At 44.6% G+C, this 14,419-nt stretch overlaps 2 protein-coding genes across 2 annotated transcripts; one reads left to right on the forward strand and one right to left on the reverse strand.

Moving 5' to 3' along the window:
- Positions 1-907: 907 nt before the first annotated feature.
- OAZ3 (ornithine decarboxylase antizyme 3) lies at positions 908-4,822 on the reverse strand. Its single transcript, XM_021005522.2, is given in 7 exon segments — positions 908-1,202; positions 1,453-1,538; positions 1,994-2,169; positions 2,923-2,997; positions 2,999-3,059; positions 3,368-3,433; positions 4,702-4,822. Coding segments are annotated over 7 exon segments (633 nt in total). The 5' UTR covers positions 4,728-4,822; the 3' UTR covers positions 908-1,059.
- Positions 4,823-4,937: 115 nt separating this feature from the next.
- On the forward strand, positions 4,938-12,057 carry MRPL9 (mitochondrial ribosomal protein L9). The gene is made up of 7 exons (XM_021005508.2): positions 4,938-5,086; positions 5,308-5,464; positions 8,869-8,993; positions 9,226-9,276; positions 10,037-10,138; positions 11,283-11,366; positions 11,496-12,057. Exons 1-7 carry the CDS (start codon positions 4,976-4,978, stop codon positions 11,598-11,600), a joined length of 735 nt encoding a protein of 244 aa, XP_020861167.1. The 5' UTR covers positions 4,938-4,975; the 3' UTR covers positions 11,601-12,057.
- The last annotated feature ends 2,362 nt before the right edge of the window (positions 12,058-14,419 follow it).

The raw sequence follows: 14,419 nt of genomic DNA on the forward strand, positions 1-14,419 counted from the left end.
TAGTTGTTTGCCTCGGTTTCTTCAACTGTAAAATAGGGATAAATAGCACCTTCAGAGGGTTATCATGAGGATCGATGAGATATTTGCAAAGTGTTATTTAGCACAGTCCCTGGCACATCGTAAGCTCTATAGAAATGTTTATTCTCTTCCCTTCCGTGCAAAAAATGATTGTGGTCTGTGTGTCCAGGTTCCCTTTGCTTCCTGTGCCTAATTGGAGCTTTAAAGATGTTTAAGTAAGGGATAGAACTAATAGAGGAGCTAAACCCCTTCAATATTTGGGCTTCTGCTGAGAGTTTTGCTATGAAGGGAGAGAAGTCATGGCTCTTGATGTCAACCTGACTGCCTTGATGCAATATCATTCACATGATGAGCAGAGGATGGACAAAGGGGACAAAGATAATTTCTAGTAATAACTCATTTATATGGTGCTTTAGAGATTACAACATGTTTTGCATTCTTTGATCCTTGCACCAACCCTAGAAGGTAGGTGGTGGTATTATCTCCACTTTATGGATAAGGAAACAGACTCAGTTTGTGATATACCCTTGGTCACACAGGTGCTTAAGGCCTATAAAATCGAGGTCCTTCCTGACTCCAGGTCCAGCAGTAACTATATCCACTAGACCAGAGGTGTCATACATGTGGCCCACACTCCCAAGTAGGACCTGAATCAAATTAAAATGTAATTGGGAAATATTTAACCAAATTAATTTTAAAAATACAATAAAAAGTAACATTAGATATTAAAACTAAGTCAACATGTGGCCTGTAGGAATCCTTCTTTATAAATTAGTGGCTCAGTCTCTATTTGAGTTTGGCATCACTGCCCTAGACCAGCTTGCCTCAAGATTAAATATATACAGTGCAATACTGTTGTTCCATTATTCTCTAAGACAGAAGCCAAGAATTGATGATTCTATTACCCTTTATTCCTGGGTTGGGAGGAGGTGCCCTAAATCACATCCTAAAAACCTAGGACTCTGGATCTCATTGTGCCTGGGGCCTGAGCCATATTACTAAAGCTCCAGCCCTCCCACTTGAGTGGGAACATGGCTAGATTCAGGAAGGCTTACTAGAGAAGTGGCAACAATCTCTCTCGAGGGGGTATACCATAAAGATGACATTGTCCCAGGGTGGGAGGGCAGGGTGGTCTGGTCTAACCACCTCAAAGCCCATGTAGCTGAAGGCCCGAAGCAAGGCACCTATGAAGGAGAAGAAAGCAAGTTACCAGAAAGGCCTTTTCAAGATCCCCAAGTCCTCCCTCCACCTACCTCTCCATACCCTTACTTTGTCTACCAACTCCCCTCAAGCATGGACAGAAAACTCCCAGTCAGGATTATTCCCCAAGCCTATGTTCTCAGCAGTGCCAAGGAAAAGGGACAGTCATAAGAGCCTCCATCCACACTAAGGCCAGGGCAAAAAGTGGACCGGGCAGTTTCCCTACCCCAGTACCTCGGTCATTCCTAGCATTGTGGAAGTTCACAAACACAGAGTCCACATCTGTTTTCTCCTCCACAAACTCCAGTGTCGCTGTCAAACTGAGCCAGAGAAAGAAAAGCTACTGAGCATAACTAATGATAGAGGTGACAGAGAAAACATGAAATTCAGTCACTGATCCTTCCTCTTGACCCAGACCTAAGGAACAAATTTCCTAAGTCGGTGTAAATATTCCTTTGAGGTCTGCAGTTATTATTAGGCTTAGCCAGAGTAAAAAGCCAAGGACTCTTCCTACCACAGGAAGAATATTATTCTAACATACTGGTGACCATGATTTCTAAAACCTTAAGGGTCCCATGTTTCTGTGCACCTTTTAAAAGCCCATCTCCAAGACGTCTTAGTCTCTTCTATGTATTATATCTTCACGTTCATTTAATCCCTACATGTGCTTTGGTCTCTCACATCCGGAGCATCATTGTTTCTAGGACAGCTCACTACTCCCCAACTCTCCCATTACAGTAATCCAGTTTGGGATGATGAAGGGTTCTACTCTCACCTCTCCCGATTGCCTTGGTCCAGTGCCCTGTAGGGGATGTCCAGGAAGAGCCGGTGGTCACAGAGGAGGCCATGCCAGTGGGCAGAAGCCTGAGGGGTGAGACGGAAGTGGAAATCTAACTGTATTGGGTCCTGGTGGAGCAGGGAGTCATTAGCTAGCACCGTCAGGTTCCCAGACTGTAAAGAAAAAAGAAAATGCCAAGGTTAGAAAAGGTTTTTATTTACTGGATACTGCTACTATCCAAACTTGCCCCACCCACCCACCCACCTCCAATAAAAACAACAATCTTGGTTTGGGAGGTACGGTGAGATTATCTCATTATTGGAGCTTCCATAGTGTCCCTTAATTCTAGAGTCTCAGAACACTCAGAACTTATATTATCTAGACGGCACATTGTCTAATCTCAATTGTTACCATTTAACCGTCTTTCCTTAGAGGAGAATGAATATACTTATCATCCTTCTCTGTAAAGTATAGGAATTTGAAGACTGTTTCTTCTTTTGTTTCACCATCATTCCAACAGCAAAAATCTTTCCCAAGGCAGCAATACTGTCCTGTTTTCAAGGCAATTATGCCAGATTCCTGCTCACTGCCTACTCTGCTAATTCTTTCATCATTGAGGTTTGTTCTCTCCCTTCCTGCTTGTGTGTAAGAAAACCAAAATTGGGTATGTCATACTAAGGATATACTAGAGTGGGAAAAGAACACAGAAAGGCAGAACACCTGGTTTCTAGTTCTAACTTTGTCACGTTGAGTAATTATGCTTTTTTGATTGTAAAATAAGCTGCAACTAAATCTCTAAATTCCCTTACAACTCTAAAATTATCACTGTTTCTCCTTCAACTGGCTATTTGCCTAGGATATCACTACGGAGAGCAAGACCTGGGCTGGAGGTAGAGGTGCAGGGTCCCAACTTAGAGTCCACTTACTGAGTACAGCTCTTTGAGCTGCTTGTGGTCTCCCTGTTCAGTGCTTCTGCCCACCTGGAGGCCTGCTAGGGACTCAGGAGCACTGGAGGCAGCACCGAGGTCGCAGTGTCAGGCTATCCCTCTCAGTTACGGTGAGGCTAGCAAAAAAGCAAGGGCCTAAATTAGGAGTTCATCTGTGTATGGGGGGGGAGGGATGTGGAGCACTGGACCCCCTCATACCATCTCCTTTCCCCAAGTCATTATATCAGTCCCCCTCTGCCGTCTTCTAATGCAGCATCTTTATTACTGAGAGCTCACCAGAGAAGAGGCATCCCAAACTGCCACCCTATTTCAGTATTTTCCCACCCCTTGCCAGTTGGTGAGTTATTTTGAAATTTGAAATGCAGACAAAGGACTAGTTTGAAGGAGCAACTGTGGCCAGGGAGGAGTTTAAAAGAACTATTACCTTCTGAAACAAGGGTTACAAGGCATCATTTTCTCCTGAACAGTGAACCGGTACTTGTAACAGTAACTAAAGTAGGCAAAAGGAGAGCAGAGTGGGTACAAATAGTTTCGTTTTTTCCCTTTCTTGATATATGAAAGGGAATATACCGGAAAGCACAGCCTTTGACAAGGCAGTTTCTTAATTCAGTGCCACCCAGCAACAAAGTGAGATGAGGAGAGAGGAGCTGGGGACTGCTACCTATTTACCATTGTGACCCGTGACGCTAGGCCAGAGACAGTCCCACTGTGACACGGAGAGAAACCCTGGCCCTAACCCATCTCAGGACCACATTGTTGCTCTGTATCTACTTCACCCACCAGCTCAAAGGTACCATTTATCTCAGAGACAACACACAGGCTTTCCAATGTTACTCTTTGAAAGTCATTCCATCCTCCCTCAAAGAGTAGTTCCTCTCCCCATTCTAGTAGTGCTGCTTTGAGGAGAGAAAGGTTGAAAGGTATTCTCCATTGCAAAGCTGTAATCCAAGGGAAGAAGTGTTCTGGTCACGTCTTTTCTCAACTGATGAAGCTACCAGTTCCCTCTTATATGGCCCATAACCTAGCATTTGTTAATCTCCTTGCTTAATTCATTTCTGCTGTGGCATTTTAATTTGGCAGAACAGGAGCTCCTTCAGAGTTCATCTTGCCCTTCAATAACTGGGCAGATTTGAAAGCAGATTTATCTACAGATTAAGGGTTCTCTTTCCCCAAGGTCAATGTTCATTCAATTTAACGTAAATTAGGTGCTTACTATGTGCAGAATAGATAGACTCTGAAAAATATTGTCTTCATCCACTTGGTTTTTTAACTACGAGGATAGTTAGGTCATCATTTTTGTGTGTTCTATTTGAGAAACCTTATACTGTTCCAGCACAACGTTGGAAGCCACCTAGCCATTTACAGGGAACCTCTCTTCCATTCGTGGAGCTTCGTGGAGCATCCATCTGTCTCCGTTTCATGCTTCTCCTGATACAGCCTGAGGGTGGTCTAGCCCTCTGATTATAAATGGTCTCTGAGGGTGGTCTGTCTTTCTCTCTCTCTCTCTCTTTCATGGGGGGGACGTCCTATGATTCTGGCTAATGCACAGGAGGCCCCTTCCTCGACAGGAAGAGTCTCTGAGCCCGACAGCCGGAGTCCAGCTCTCCTGCCTCCTTGGGCTGAGCTTTGTCTGGGTCTGGTTTGGTCGGTTTTTGCAAAGTTAGGCTGCTTTTCTTAATTTTACTAAGACTGTGGCCCCCAAACTGCCCAAAACAAACTGTGGAGAGGGCCGGCATCATACGGATGATTGCTTCAAACCTGCGCGTGCCTTTGCCAAGAAACATCTGACAGCCTAAGCATTTCTCCTCTGGGCCTCGGTTCCTTAGGTCTTCTTGTAGAGATTTGACTCCGCGCTTCCCAAGGACCCTTCCAGCCAGAAACCCTAGGGAGGCCAGGCCGAGTGCCTGTCCTCGCACGCGCAGGCGCAGTACGTTCTGGCGCAGGCGCGTCCCGGTCGAGCCCTTGTGGCCCGCGCTGGGGTCCTTCCTCCCTGCCCGTCGCCGGCGCCCTTGCCTCTTTGGTCTCGTAGGCCATGGCGGTGCGACTGAGCCCGGTGCTGCTGGCCGCAGCCGAGGGGCTTCTGCCCCGGTTCGGGGCCGGAACTCCGGGCCTGGAGCGTAATTTTAGCCTCTCTCACAGCTGGGTGAGGGGTCCGAGGGCTTGCCCTGGAGGCGGCGGGGGCGGGGGAAGCGAGCGGCGGGGTCGAGGGGAGGGTGGCAGCGGGGACCCCGCGCCCAGGGCTTGGGGTGGGCGGGTTGACAGGTCGGGGCGCCCCTAAGAGAGAGGGCTGAGTGACGGGGTCATCCCCCGGGCCCGGCCCGCGCAGGCTGACCGATCCCGCCTCTGTCCCCCGTGTCGGGCCAGAGCACGGTGATCGTGGAGCGCTGGTGGAAGGTCCCGCTGGCCGCCGAGGGCCGGAGTCCGCGTCTGCGCCGGCGGCACCGGGTCTACCGGCTGGTGGAGGACACCCAGCACCAGCCGCAGGGGACCATGGAGCTCATCCTGACCCGGACGGTGGAGAGTAAGCGAGGCCGGGTGCGGGGTGCCAGGAGGAGGGGATCCAGAGAATCTGTGGGACATCTGTAGATAAAACCAAAGACTCCCTTTGGGCCACAACCTCTGACCTTTCGCAAATCCTCACAGGCAGATTTGAGTTTTGTCCGTTCTCTCAGCCCCTGACTCTTCTGCAGCAGGTGCTACCGAGCAGAGGGGCATGAGAAGCCTGTTAGGCCGGGGGTAATTAAGGAGTTAACTGAATTTTTAAGGGGGGAGGGGAGCTCACTCCTGAGGTCTTTCAGGGGCCATGGGTGAAATGACCAGTTAAGTTTGGAGGTGGATTGAAAAGAGCAATTTTCTCTGCTTCCCTGACATTGTTCCGTACATTAATCCCAAAAAGGTTATGCCTTTCTTTAAAAAGAATGGGTGTTGGGGCAGCTAGGGAGCGCCCTGGAGTCCGGAGGACCTGAGTTCAGATCTGCCCTCTGACACATAACACTCACTAGCTGTGTAACTTTGGACAAGTCACTTAATCCCAGTTGCCTCAGGGAAAAAAAAAATGAGTGTATCCAATATCTGTTGTTTACCTGAGCGTGAAAATGGGTTCCGGGACAAGTATCCTACAAAACCCCCATTAGGAGAGATCCTATGGGCAAGGCATTGAAATTTTTACTATCCTTACCCAAGATTTTCTTCCAATTTAGTAACTGTATTCAGTGCTTATACATTTATGGTTTTCTGACTTCACTCTGAATCACCTCCATAGGTTTTCCTTTTATGCTGGCCAGATAAGCTTTTTAAAAATTTTGGAAATAGCACAATACGAAATGTCCATGAGAAAGTAAAATTGCCTGAGGTGAGGAAGCAGAGGTTTTTCTGCCATAGCCATACCTTAACAATATCCCAAAATATCATTGTTCCTTTATAGCTCCTTTGTATGTGATAATCCTTCAAATGCTTGAAGACATCATGTTCGCTCTAAGTCTTCTCCAGTTTAAACATCCCAAGTTCCTTTAACTGATCCTTGTATGGCACGACCTTCAATCCCTTTATCTCCCAATCCCCAATCTCTGTACTCACCCTCTCCAGTTTATCAGTGTCCTTCCTAAAACTCTGTACTCAGATCTGAAAACTTTTTTTTTAAGAGAGCCAATCAAGTTAAGGGACTTGCCCAGAGTCACACAGCTAGTGAGTGTTATGTGTGAACACATTTTTCTAAACACAGTTTGACCAGCTGGACTATTACCACCTATGTTCTGGCTTCCCTTAATGGAACCAAAAACCACATTTTTTTTTTTACCTGTCATATTGCTGAGGTTGTAGTCCATGAAAACCTTCAGATCCCTTTTTTCCTTTCTTTTTGGTGAGGCAGTCAAGGTTGAGTGACTTGCCCAGGGTCACACAGCTAAGTGAAGTGTCAAGCGTCTGAGGCAGGATTTGAACTTGGATCTTCCTGACACCAAGGCCAGAGCTCTATCCACTAAGCTACCTGGCTGCTCCCCTCAGATGCTTTTCAGTCAAACTATCTTTTGGCTATCTTAAACTGGATGTCCAGTCCCTTAAACATCTCAAACTCAGCATACCCAAAACAGAACTCATTCTTTTTCCACAAGTCCTCTCCTACTTGTGAACTTTCCTGTTACTGTCAAAGGCAGCGCCATTCTTCTAGTGGCTTAGTCTTTCTCAAAACCTCCTCTCCCCCCACGCATCTCATATGTTGCCTAACCTTGGGCATCTTTACCCTCACATCATATGCACCCTCTTTACTCCTACTTTACTTTACATTTAATAGCCATCACCATAGTTCAGGTGCTCATCACCTCCCACTTGCCTCTTCCTACCTTTCTACTCTTATCCTGCACTACGCTCCATGCGGGCCAGATATACTGACATAGTTGCTTTTTCTCACACATAATCCTCCATCTCCTCTCTCTGCCTTTGCACTTGATGGCCCTTTCTTGTGGGGAAGAATTCCTTCCCTTCTTACCTCAGGTCAAATGTCACCTACAAGATGAGGTTACCTTTCACGGAGTCTGTAGATATCTTGTATGTACCTAGTTATTTACATGTAGTCTGCTTGGTTAGAATGTGAGTGCCGTGAAGGGAGGGTCTGCTTTTGCCTTTCTTTGTAACCCCAGTGCTTAGCACATGGTAAGTGCTTAACAAAAGCTTGGTGATTGACTGACCGATTAGTCCTTCGTCTCAAAGCTGATTTTTTGTAACCCAAGTGTAAGATTTACATTTAATACCTTAATGATTTGATTAATTTCTATTAAATTTAATTATATTTTATTTGGCTCAGTGTACTGATCTTTAAACATCAGCTTGTCCCAGCTTTGTGTCTTCTCAAAATTTCCTAAGTAGATGGCAGGCTGTTATATATTTATTTTGTCTGTGTATTTGTAGGTGTCTCCTTCAATAGAATATAAGCTTCTTGAGGGCAAGGACTGTTTCATTGTTGTCTTTCTATCCCCAGGGTCTATACTAGGTAGGTAACCTTTGAAGTTCTTTTTATACTTAAATTTCTGTGATTGTTCCTTTTATTTTCTCTGAACAAGTTACTGGACATTTTTTAGCTTCATGAGCTTATACTTTTAGAGTTAAGAAATCTCAGAGGTTAGTTTCCTCAGCTATAAAGGGGAGTTAATAATATACTTCTGTTTCACTAGGCTGTTGAGAAGAACTTGGAAAACTCTCTCTTCCTGGGCTTTTACTCCTCCAAAGATAGTCACTTTCTCTTTCCCTTTTCATAGCACCTTACCTGGATTCTCTTTTGTACTTTCCTCACTGCCTTGAGTCACAAGTATATGTGTATCTACATTTCCTTCCTATTAGATTGGAAGGTCCTTGAAAACAAGTTCTGCATCGTACTTTTGTATTCCTACTGTGTACCTAGCACTTTAACTTGTAATAGATGTTTGTAGCACTGAATTAAATTTAGTATAAAAAGTGAGAGCATAGTATTAGTATAATCATGATGTGTAAGCAGGAATGTGAATTCTTTCATTTTATTTTACAATAATACTTTATAGGGTTTCATATCTACTTTGACAAAAATCATACTGTTTGGTCATCATAACTACCCTGTGGAATAATGTATCTAATTATTATCCTCATTTTACAAATGAGGAAACTAATGCTGTCAGAGAGATTAAATGACTTGCCCAAGGTCACACATCTTATAAGTAGCAAAGTCAGGACTCACTATCATGTTTTCTAATATTTGAATTTTTCAATAGGGAGACACCTGCATAGAGAACATCATATTCAAAAGTAGTCATAAAAGAAACCAAAGGATGTCCTTAGTTGACATGTGCCTATATTTCTCTCTTCTGAGTAAGCTTCAAATGAAAGAATCTCTTCAGTTTGCTCTCTTCCCCTTTTTGGGTTTGACATAATATTTAGTCTTTATGTTGTTCCCTTTGGCAGACCTCGGGATCCGAGGTGACACTGTCACAGTGAAGAAGTCACTGGGCCGGAATAAACTGCTTCCTCAGGGTCTGGCTGTGTACCCGTCACCAGAGAACAAGAAGATGTTAGAGGCAGAAAACCAGGTGAGCCACTACCAGGGGGATGAAGAGGCAAAGGAAACAGCGCTTAGAACCTTTAGGGTCTTCCAGGAAGGAAAACAGTTATCTAGTTGAATTTTGAGGTTTAATTTGAAAATGGAGAGTAACAGAAAGAAATGGTATCGAGAAGCCCAAACCTATTGCCTGTTCAAGCAAGAGGGAAATATTATTTACGCTGGACTCTTTTTTTCTCCCCTTGGCTCTTTATCGAATCTAGTTGCGGCAGGAGGGGAAGCTGGAGAAGCTCCAGACCAAGACTGGTGTGACGGTGAGTGGGGATCCATCAGTCAGAATTTGAACACCTCCTGCAGAAGTCCCAGTCTTTTTCTAACGAGAAGCAACTTTTGATTTTTTTTCTCAGTCCCCTAAAGTCCTAATAATGACTAACTAGCAGTGGTATGAAGGTGTTGAGGAGGGGGGGTAGAAATGGAGAGGGGGCAGCATCCAGTTTGTAGATCTACTTACTATTGAGGAATCCTTGACTTATGTAAGAGTGCTAGGTCCTTTGGAGAGCTGCAAGGAAACATTAGTCATGGCCATTGTCCTCAAGGAGCTTATTTTGTCTAGTTCATAATTATCATAACAACTAGCATTTACATAGTGCTTACTTTGTGCCAGGCACCACGCTAAGTGCTTTGCAGTTATCTTTACATTTATCTTCCCTGATCTTCACAACAACCCTGGAAGGTATAAAACCTCCCAGGGGAGTTCTGAGAAATAAGTAGACGATAGGGCCAGATTGTAAAGTACCTTGAATTCCAAGCAGAAGGATTTTGAACTTTATCCAGGAAGGATGTATACATAAGCAGGGATGGCTTTCCTAAGCCATCCTTCCATAATATCGGGAAAGCTGAATTGATTAATCTTTTAGGATCATAAGTTTAAGACAGCCAGTTGGTACATCGCCCTCTTGGCTGAAATGCATAACTTGTACCTCCTTCCTAAATTATTTAACCCAGCATTCCGTGCTGTGTGTCTACAACCCTTCCAAATCTGTTCCTAATCTACCCACTCCCACTGCCTCTCAGACAGTGAAATTCTTGAAGAGCTGCCACCTGGAAGTGGGAATGAAGAATAATGTCAAGTGGGAGCTAAACCCTGAAATTGTCTGCCGCCACTTCTTCAAGAATGTGAGTGTTTCATCCCTTGATGACCGCATCTGTTAGGCAGACTTCATAGCAGATCTCTGTGTTAGGAGAGGTGGGGAAAGGGGTAATATAAATATAAGGCATTCCTTAGGTTACAGGCCTCGGAATGGCATCATTCAGGTTTGGGGGTACATAAAGCAGAACTGATTTTATTTTCTAGATGGAGAGAAAGAAGCTAGAAAAACAGTGATACACTGATCAGGTTCATTATTGATGTGGAATGGAAAAGCAAACAAAAGGGCTTTGAAGTCAAGCACCTTGATTTGAGTCCCTGATCTGTTCTTTACTGGCTGTGTGACCTTTGGATAAATCACAGCTTAGGACTCCAGCTTCTCCTCTGTCAAGTGAGAGTAACACTGGACCTGTTTGCATCATAGGATCATTTTAAGGATGAACTGTAAAGATTATTAGAAGAAAACAAGCAGGCATTTGCAAGTGATATACCATAGTAGACCATTAAACAATTGCCTGAAAGAAGTAGAGATGAAAGATGCCCCCCGGAACCCCCCCTCCACCAACTTACTTTTGGCTAATTATTTAAACAGCATTTCATTTGGTTATGCCAAATGCTATGTGAAAGGCTCCCTTCCACAATCTGTAAGCACTGAAAAAAAATAGCATTAGTTATGCCTACTGTCACTTTATAACAAGGTAGATTTGGGGGAGAGTTTGGTTTTTATTGAGATCACTATAGTAATCGTGTGTTGCTATTGGGATTTGTTATGTATTACAGTGGAGAGTGATGGATTGGGGGTCAGAGTCCTAGAATCAAACCCTGGCTCTGCCTTTTAATCTATGGCTGGGCTCCAGCAGTCATTTACCAAGTGTGGGGCTGTTTCCTTCTCTGTGAAATGAAGGTGTTGACTCAGTGCTCTCTAAAAGCTTTCCACCTAAATTTATGATCCTGAGATTGAGTTGGTACCTTTTTGCTTCTGTTTCCATTTTTTTTCCCCCTTGGGAAACTGAAACTATAACAAAACTAGCTTTGGTCAAATCTTTGCACAGGAGTGGGCAAGACTGAAAAATTTTGGAAGTAGTTTGGTGAGGCTTTTCTCTAATGGCAGTTTTGTGATAGGGTTTACATATGCAATTTACATTAGCAATGAGACTGAATGCTGTCTTGCAGCTTGGCGTGGTAGTATCTCCACATTCCCTAAAGCTACCTGAAGAGCCAATCACAAGGTGGGGCGAGTACTGGTGTGAGGTGACGGTGAGTTTCCCCTTTGCATGAATCCTTTTTCTTGTTCTAATTGAAAACCAAATTGAAAAGGTGATGCTAAATGGTGTCTTGGGATGATGTCATTTCCAATCCTTGGTTGTCCTGTCTGTTTATGTACAGGTGAATGGGCTTGACACAGTGAGGGTCCCCATGTCTGTGGTGAATTTTGAGAAGCCAAAGACCAAGAGATACAAGCATTGGTTAGCCCAGCAAGCTGCCAAGTAAATGGACCCTACCAGTAAGAAACTTCTTTTTCCACCTGTGGCAGCCAGATACCTTCCAGGTACCTGCTCTGGAATCAGTGGAGCAGAGATAGATCTACCCTTGATCTTGCTTCCCTTACTGTGACTTAGTTTGGAGTCTAAGTGTACAAGGGCATCAGAGAGAACGCCACATCACTTTCCCTGTGTTTGCCAACTGCATCGTGGGTGTTTCTAGCACCTTTCGCTGTCCATCCAGTGTCCTTACTGCAGACCTGCTTAGGAAGCACCAGAGTCTGGAGATATGAGGAGGATTGGAATTTACCACGGGGCATCTTCCAAACAGAGAGTCAGGCAGACCCCTCTGAATGAACAGAAATGGAAGTCCTAACTAGCATCCCTAGGATCTCTCTATACTGTGTGGGCCACAGATGGCCGGCCCACCACCTGCATCATGATCATCAATAAAGAGATTTGTGGTCTTTGGAGGTGTCATCACTTGGGAACAGAACATAAGAATGAGAAGTATTTGAGCCAGATTCTTGAGGTGCTAAGCTTTAACCCTAGATAGTAAATGAGAAAACAAATGAGATTTCCATATATTACAGCTCTTTATGGACAAGTTGTTCTTTGCCAGCCTCTCAGTTTCCTTTTCTTGGTGCTGGAAATGAAAGTGAGGTTTTAAAAAAAAAAGGCCTACAGGTAGGTTTAGTGTCACTCAAAAGACACTGATTATTTACTTGCGTTCATAATTCTTCGTGTGTGGCATCTGTCTGAAGTCCCAAGTTTTATTGTAGTGGTTGCTAGACTAAAAAGAACAAAGGATTAGAAAGAGAAGGCTGCCTTTGCTTCTCCATGAGGCTTAAAATGTGTAGGGGGTGGTGGCTGGGAGACTCTGGAATAGGGGCCAAAAGACTCATTAACTTGTTTTTCATGGAAGTTGAGGGGAGGAGATGGTCCTGCATGAGCTCGGAGCCCATTAGTGAGAGAAAGGCTATCCATTAAGTCAAGGTTGGCTGCTGGATTACGCCAAGGTCATTTTTTAAGTGCATTGTGAGGCAGCCCAATTAGAAAAGGAAGAAATGATTTAATCCTGCTCTTTCATTATCTGATGCAGCAAAGTGAGGTCAGGTAAGATTTTTAACTGGGCCTTGGTACCCCACTAGAAGATCGCCTCTACCATAGAACACTTTCCCCCATGTGTTCTCTCTTCTATGAAGGTTTATTTCCTTAAGCAGGTCTGTTGATTATTTTCAACTCTTTCCTCCCCCCTCACATCCCGTATCTAATTATTGACAGGTCTTGTTGGATCTCTTCCATCTGTCCCCTTCTCTCTCCTCACAGAGCTACCACCCTAGTTCATGCTTTCACCTGGACTACTACAGTAACTTCCTGAATGTCATCCTCCTTCCAGTCTCCCATCTTCCACACAGCTGCCAAAAGCACATGTCTGACCATATCACTTAACTGAAGAAGGTACAGTAGCCAGTTTACTGTCAGAAATCAGGAAGACCTGGGTTCAAGTCCTGCCCTTGACATATTGTATGTAATTCAGCACTTCTTAAACCCATATGGGGTCAAGACCCACAATTTAACAAGTGCTGAAAAGGTCCCAAGTAGAAAAAGTTCAAGAAGCCCTGGTCTGTATGACCATGGACAAGTTCTTTGACCTCTAAATGCTCTACGTATCTCTTGAGACTGTAAGTTGTAGAAAAGGTATGACCTATACTGGTAGTGCCCTCACTTGAGTGTTCCCCTCTCTGGCTTCAGCTGCTCTGCCCAGGCTCATTCCCTAGTTCTGCTCTGTCTCTAGACATCTCCTCACCTCTTCCCCTTGAAGCCCCCAGTGCCCTCCTCTCTAAAATTACTGTGTACCTATTCTGTAGTGGAACCCAGATGGTTGTTGTCCTGTATTGGAACTATCGCTGTACGTGTTGTTTTTTCCCAATAGAATGTAAACTCCTTTCCTTTTTTGTATGTACCTGAAGTGCCTAGCACAGATACTGGCACAGGAAGTGCTAAATAAATGAAAGGTGAAAAGTAGGGACTTGATGTTGATCCAGTGTAGTCTACTGGCTCTTCCTTAGCACAGCATACTAGGCAGCCCTTGGAAGTGCCAGGAATTTAGAAAACTTGAGGCACTGAACAGACAGTATATTCAGTTCTTACTGGGCATGAGGCAACATGCTAGGCATCAGGAATAGAAAGACATGACAAAGACCCTGCTCTCAGAAAGAGGTGGGGCTGAAGGCAGCAGACTTTTAAGACAGACGCAGGAAGATGAAGAGCCCACAAGTAGCTGGTGAGGTGCAGCTTCAGTTTATTCCTCTGTAAAATGGAGGCGTTTTGACTCGACCTCTGAGGTCCTCTCTATCTCTAAATCGGCCATGCTGTGACATACTTGTTCTAGGAATTGTGGATGGGGAATTACCCTGATTCCAGAGTTGGTTCCAGGGGCAGAGCTAGAAACAAGGAGTTGGAATTTCAGAGGCTCAGTGTCTGAAAGTGGGACAGGCAATATTGGCAACTACCAAAGGTCTTTGAGCAAAAGCTGGAGGACCATTTGTCAGGGATAGATGAGTCTCAGTGACTGCCCAACTCGTGTCTGCTCTGCATTTCTGTGATATGAAGAACTTCGATGTTCTCAACACCAATAGAAAAGAATCACTCTCACAATCCTGCAGTTAACTGTTCTTGAGATGGTACAGTCCTGCCTGGAGACAGGCAGCTGGATCAGAAGGCGCCAGTCCAAGCAAGGATGTTGAGTCACCACTCCTAGTTCAGCTCCCCTCTTTATCCTGGTCTTTCTGCTTGGCTACATACGACCCAGGCCAGGCAGCAGGG

The sequence above is a fragment of the Phascolarctos cinereus genome, unplaced genomic scaffold, assembly GCF_003287225.1.
Source record: "Phascolarctos cinereus isolate Bilbo 61053 unplaced genomic scaffold, phaCin_HiC Scaffold_5;HRSCAF=322, whole genome shotgun sequence".
Classification (NCBI taxonomy): domain Eukaryota; kingdom Metazoa; phylum Chordata; class Mammalia; order Diprotodontia; family Phascolarctidae; genus Phascolarctos; species Phascolarctos cinereus.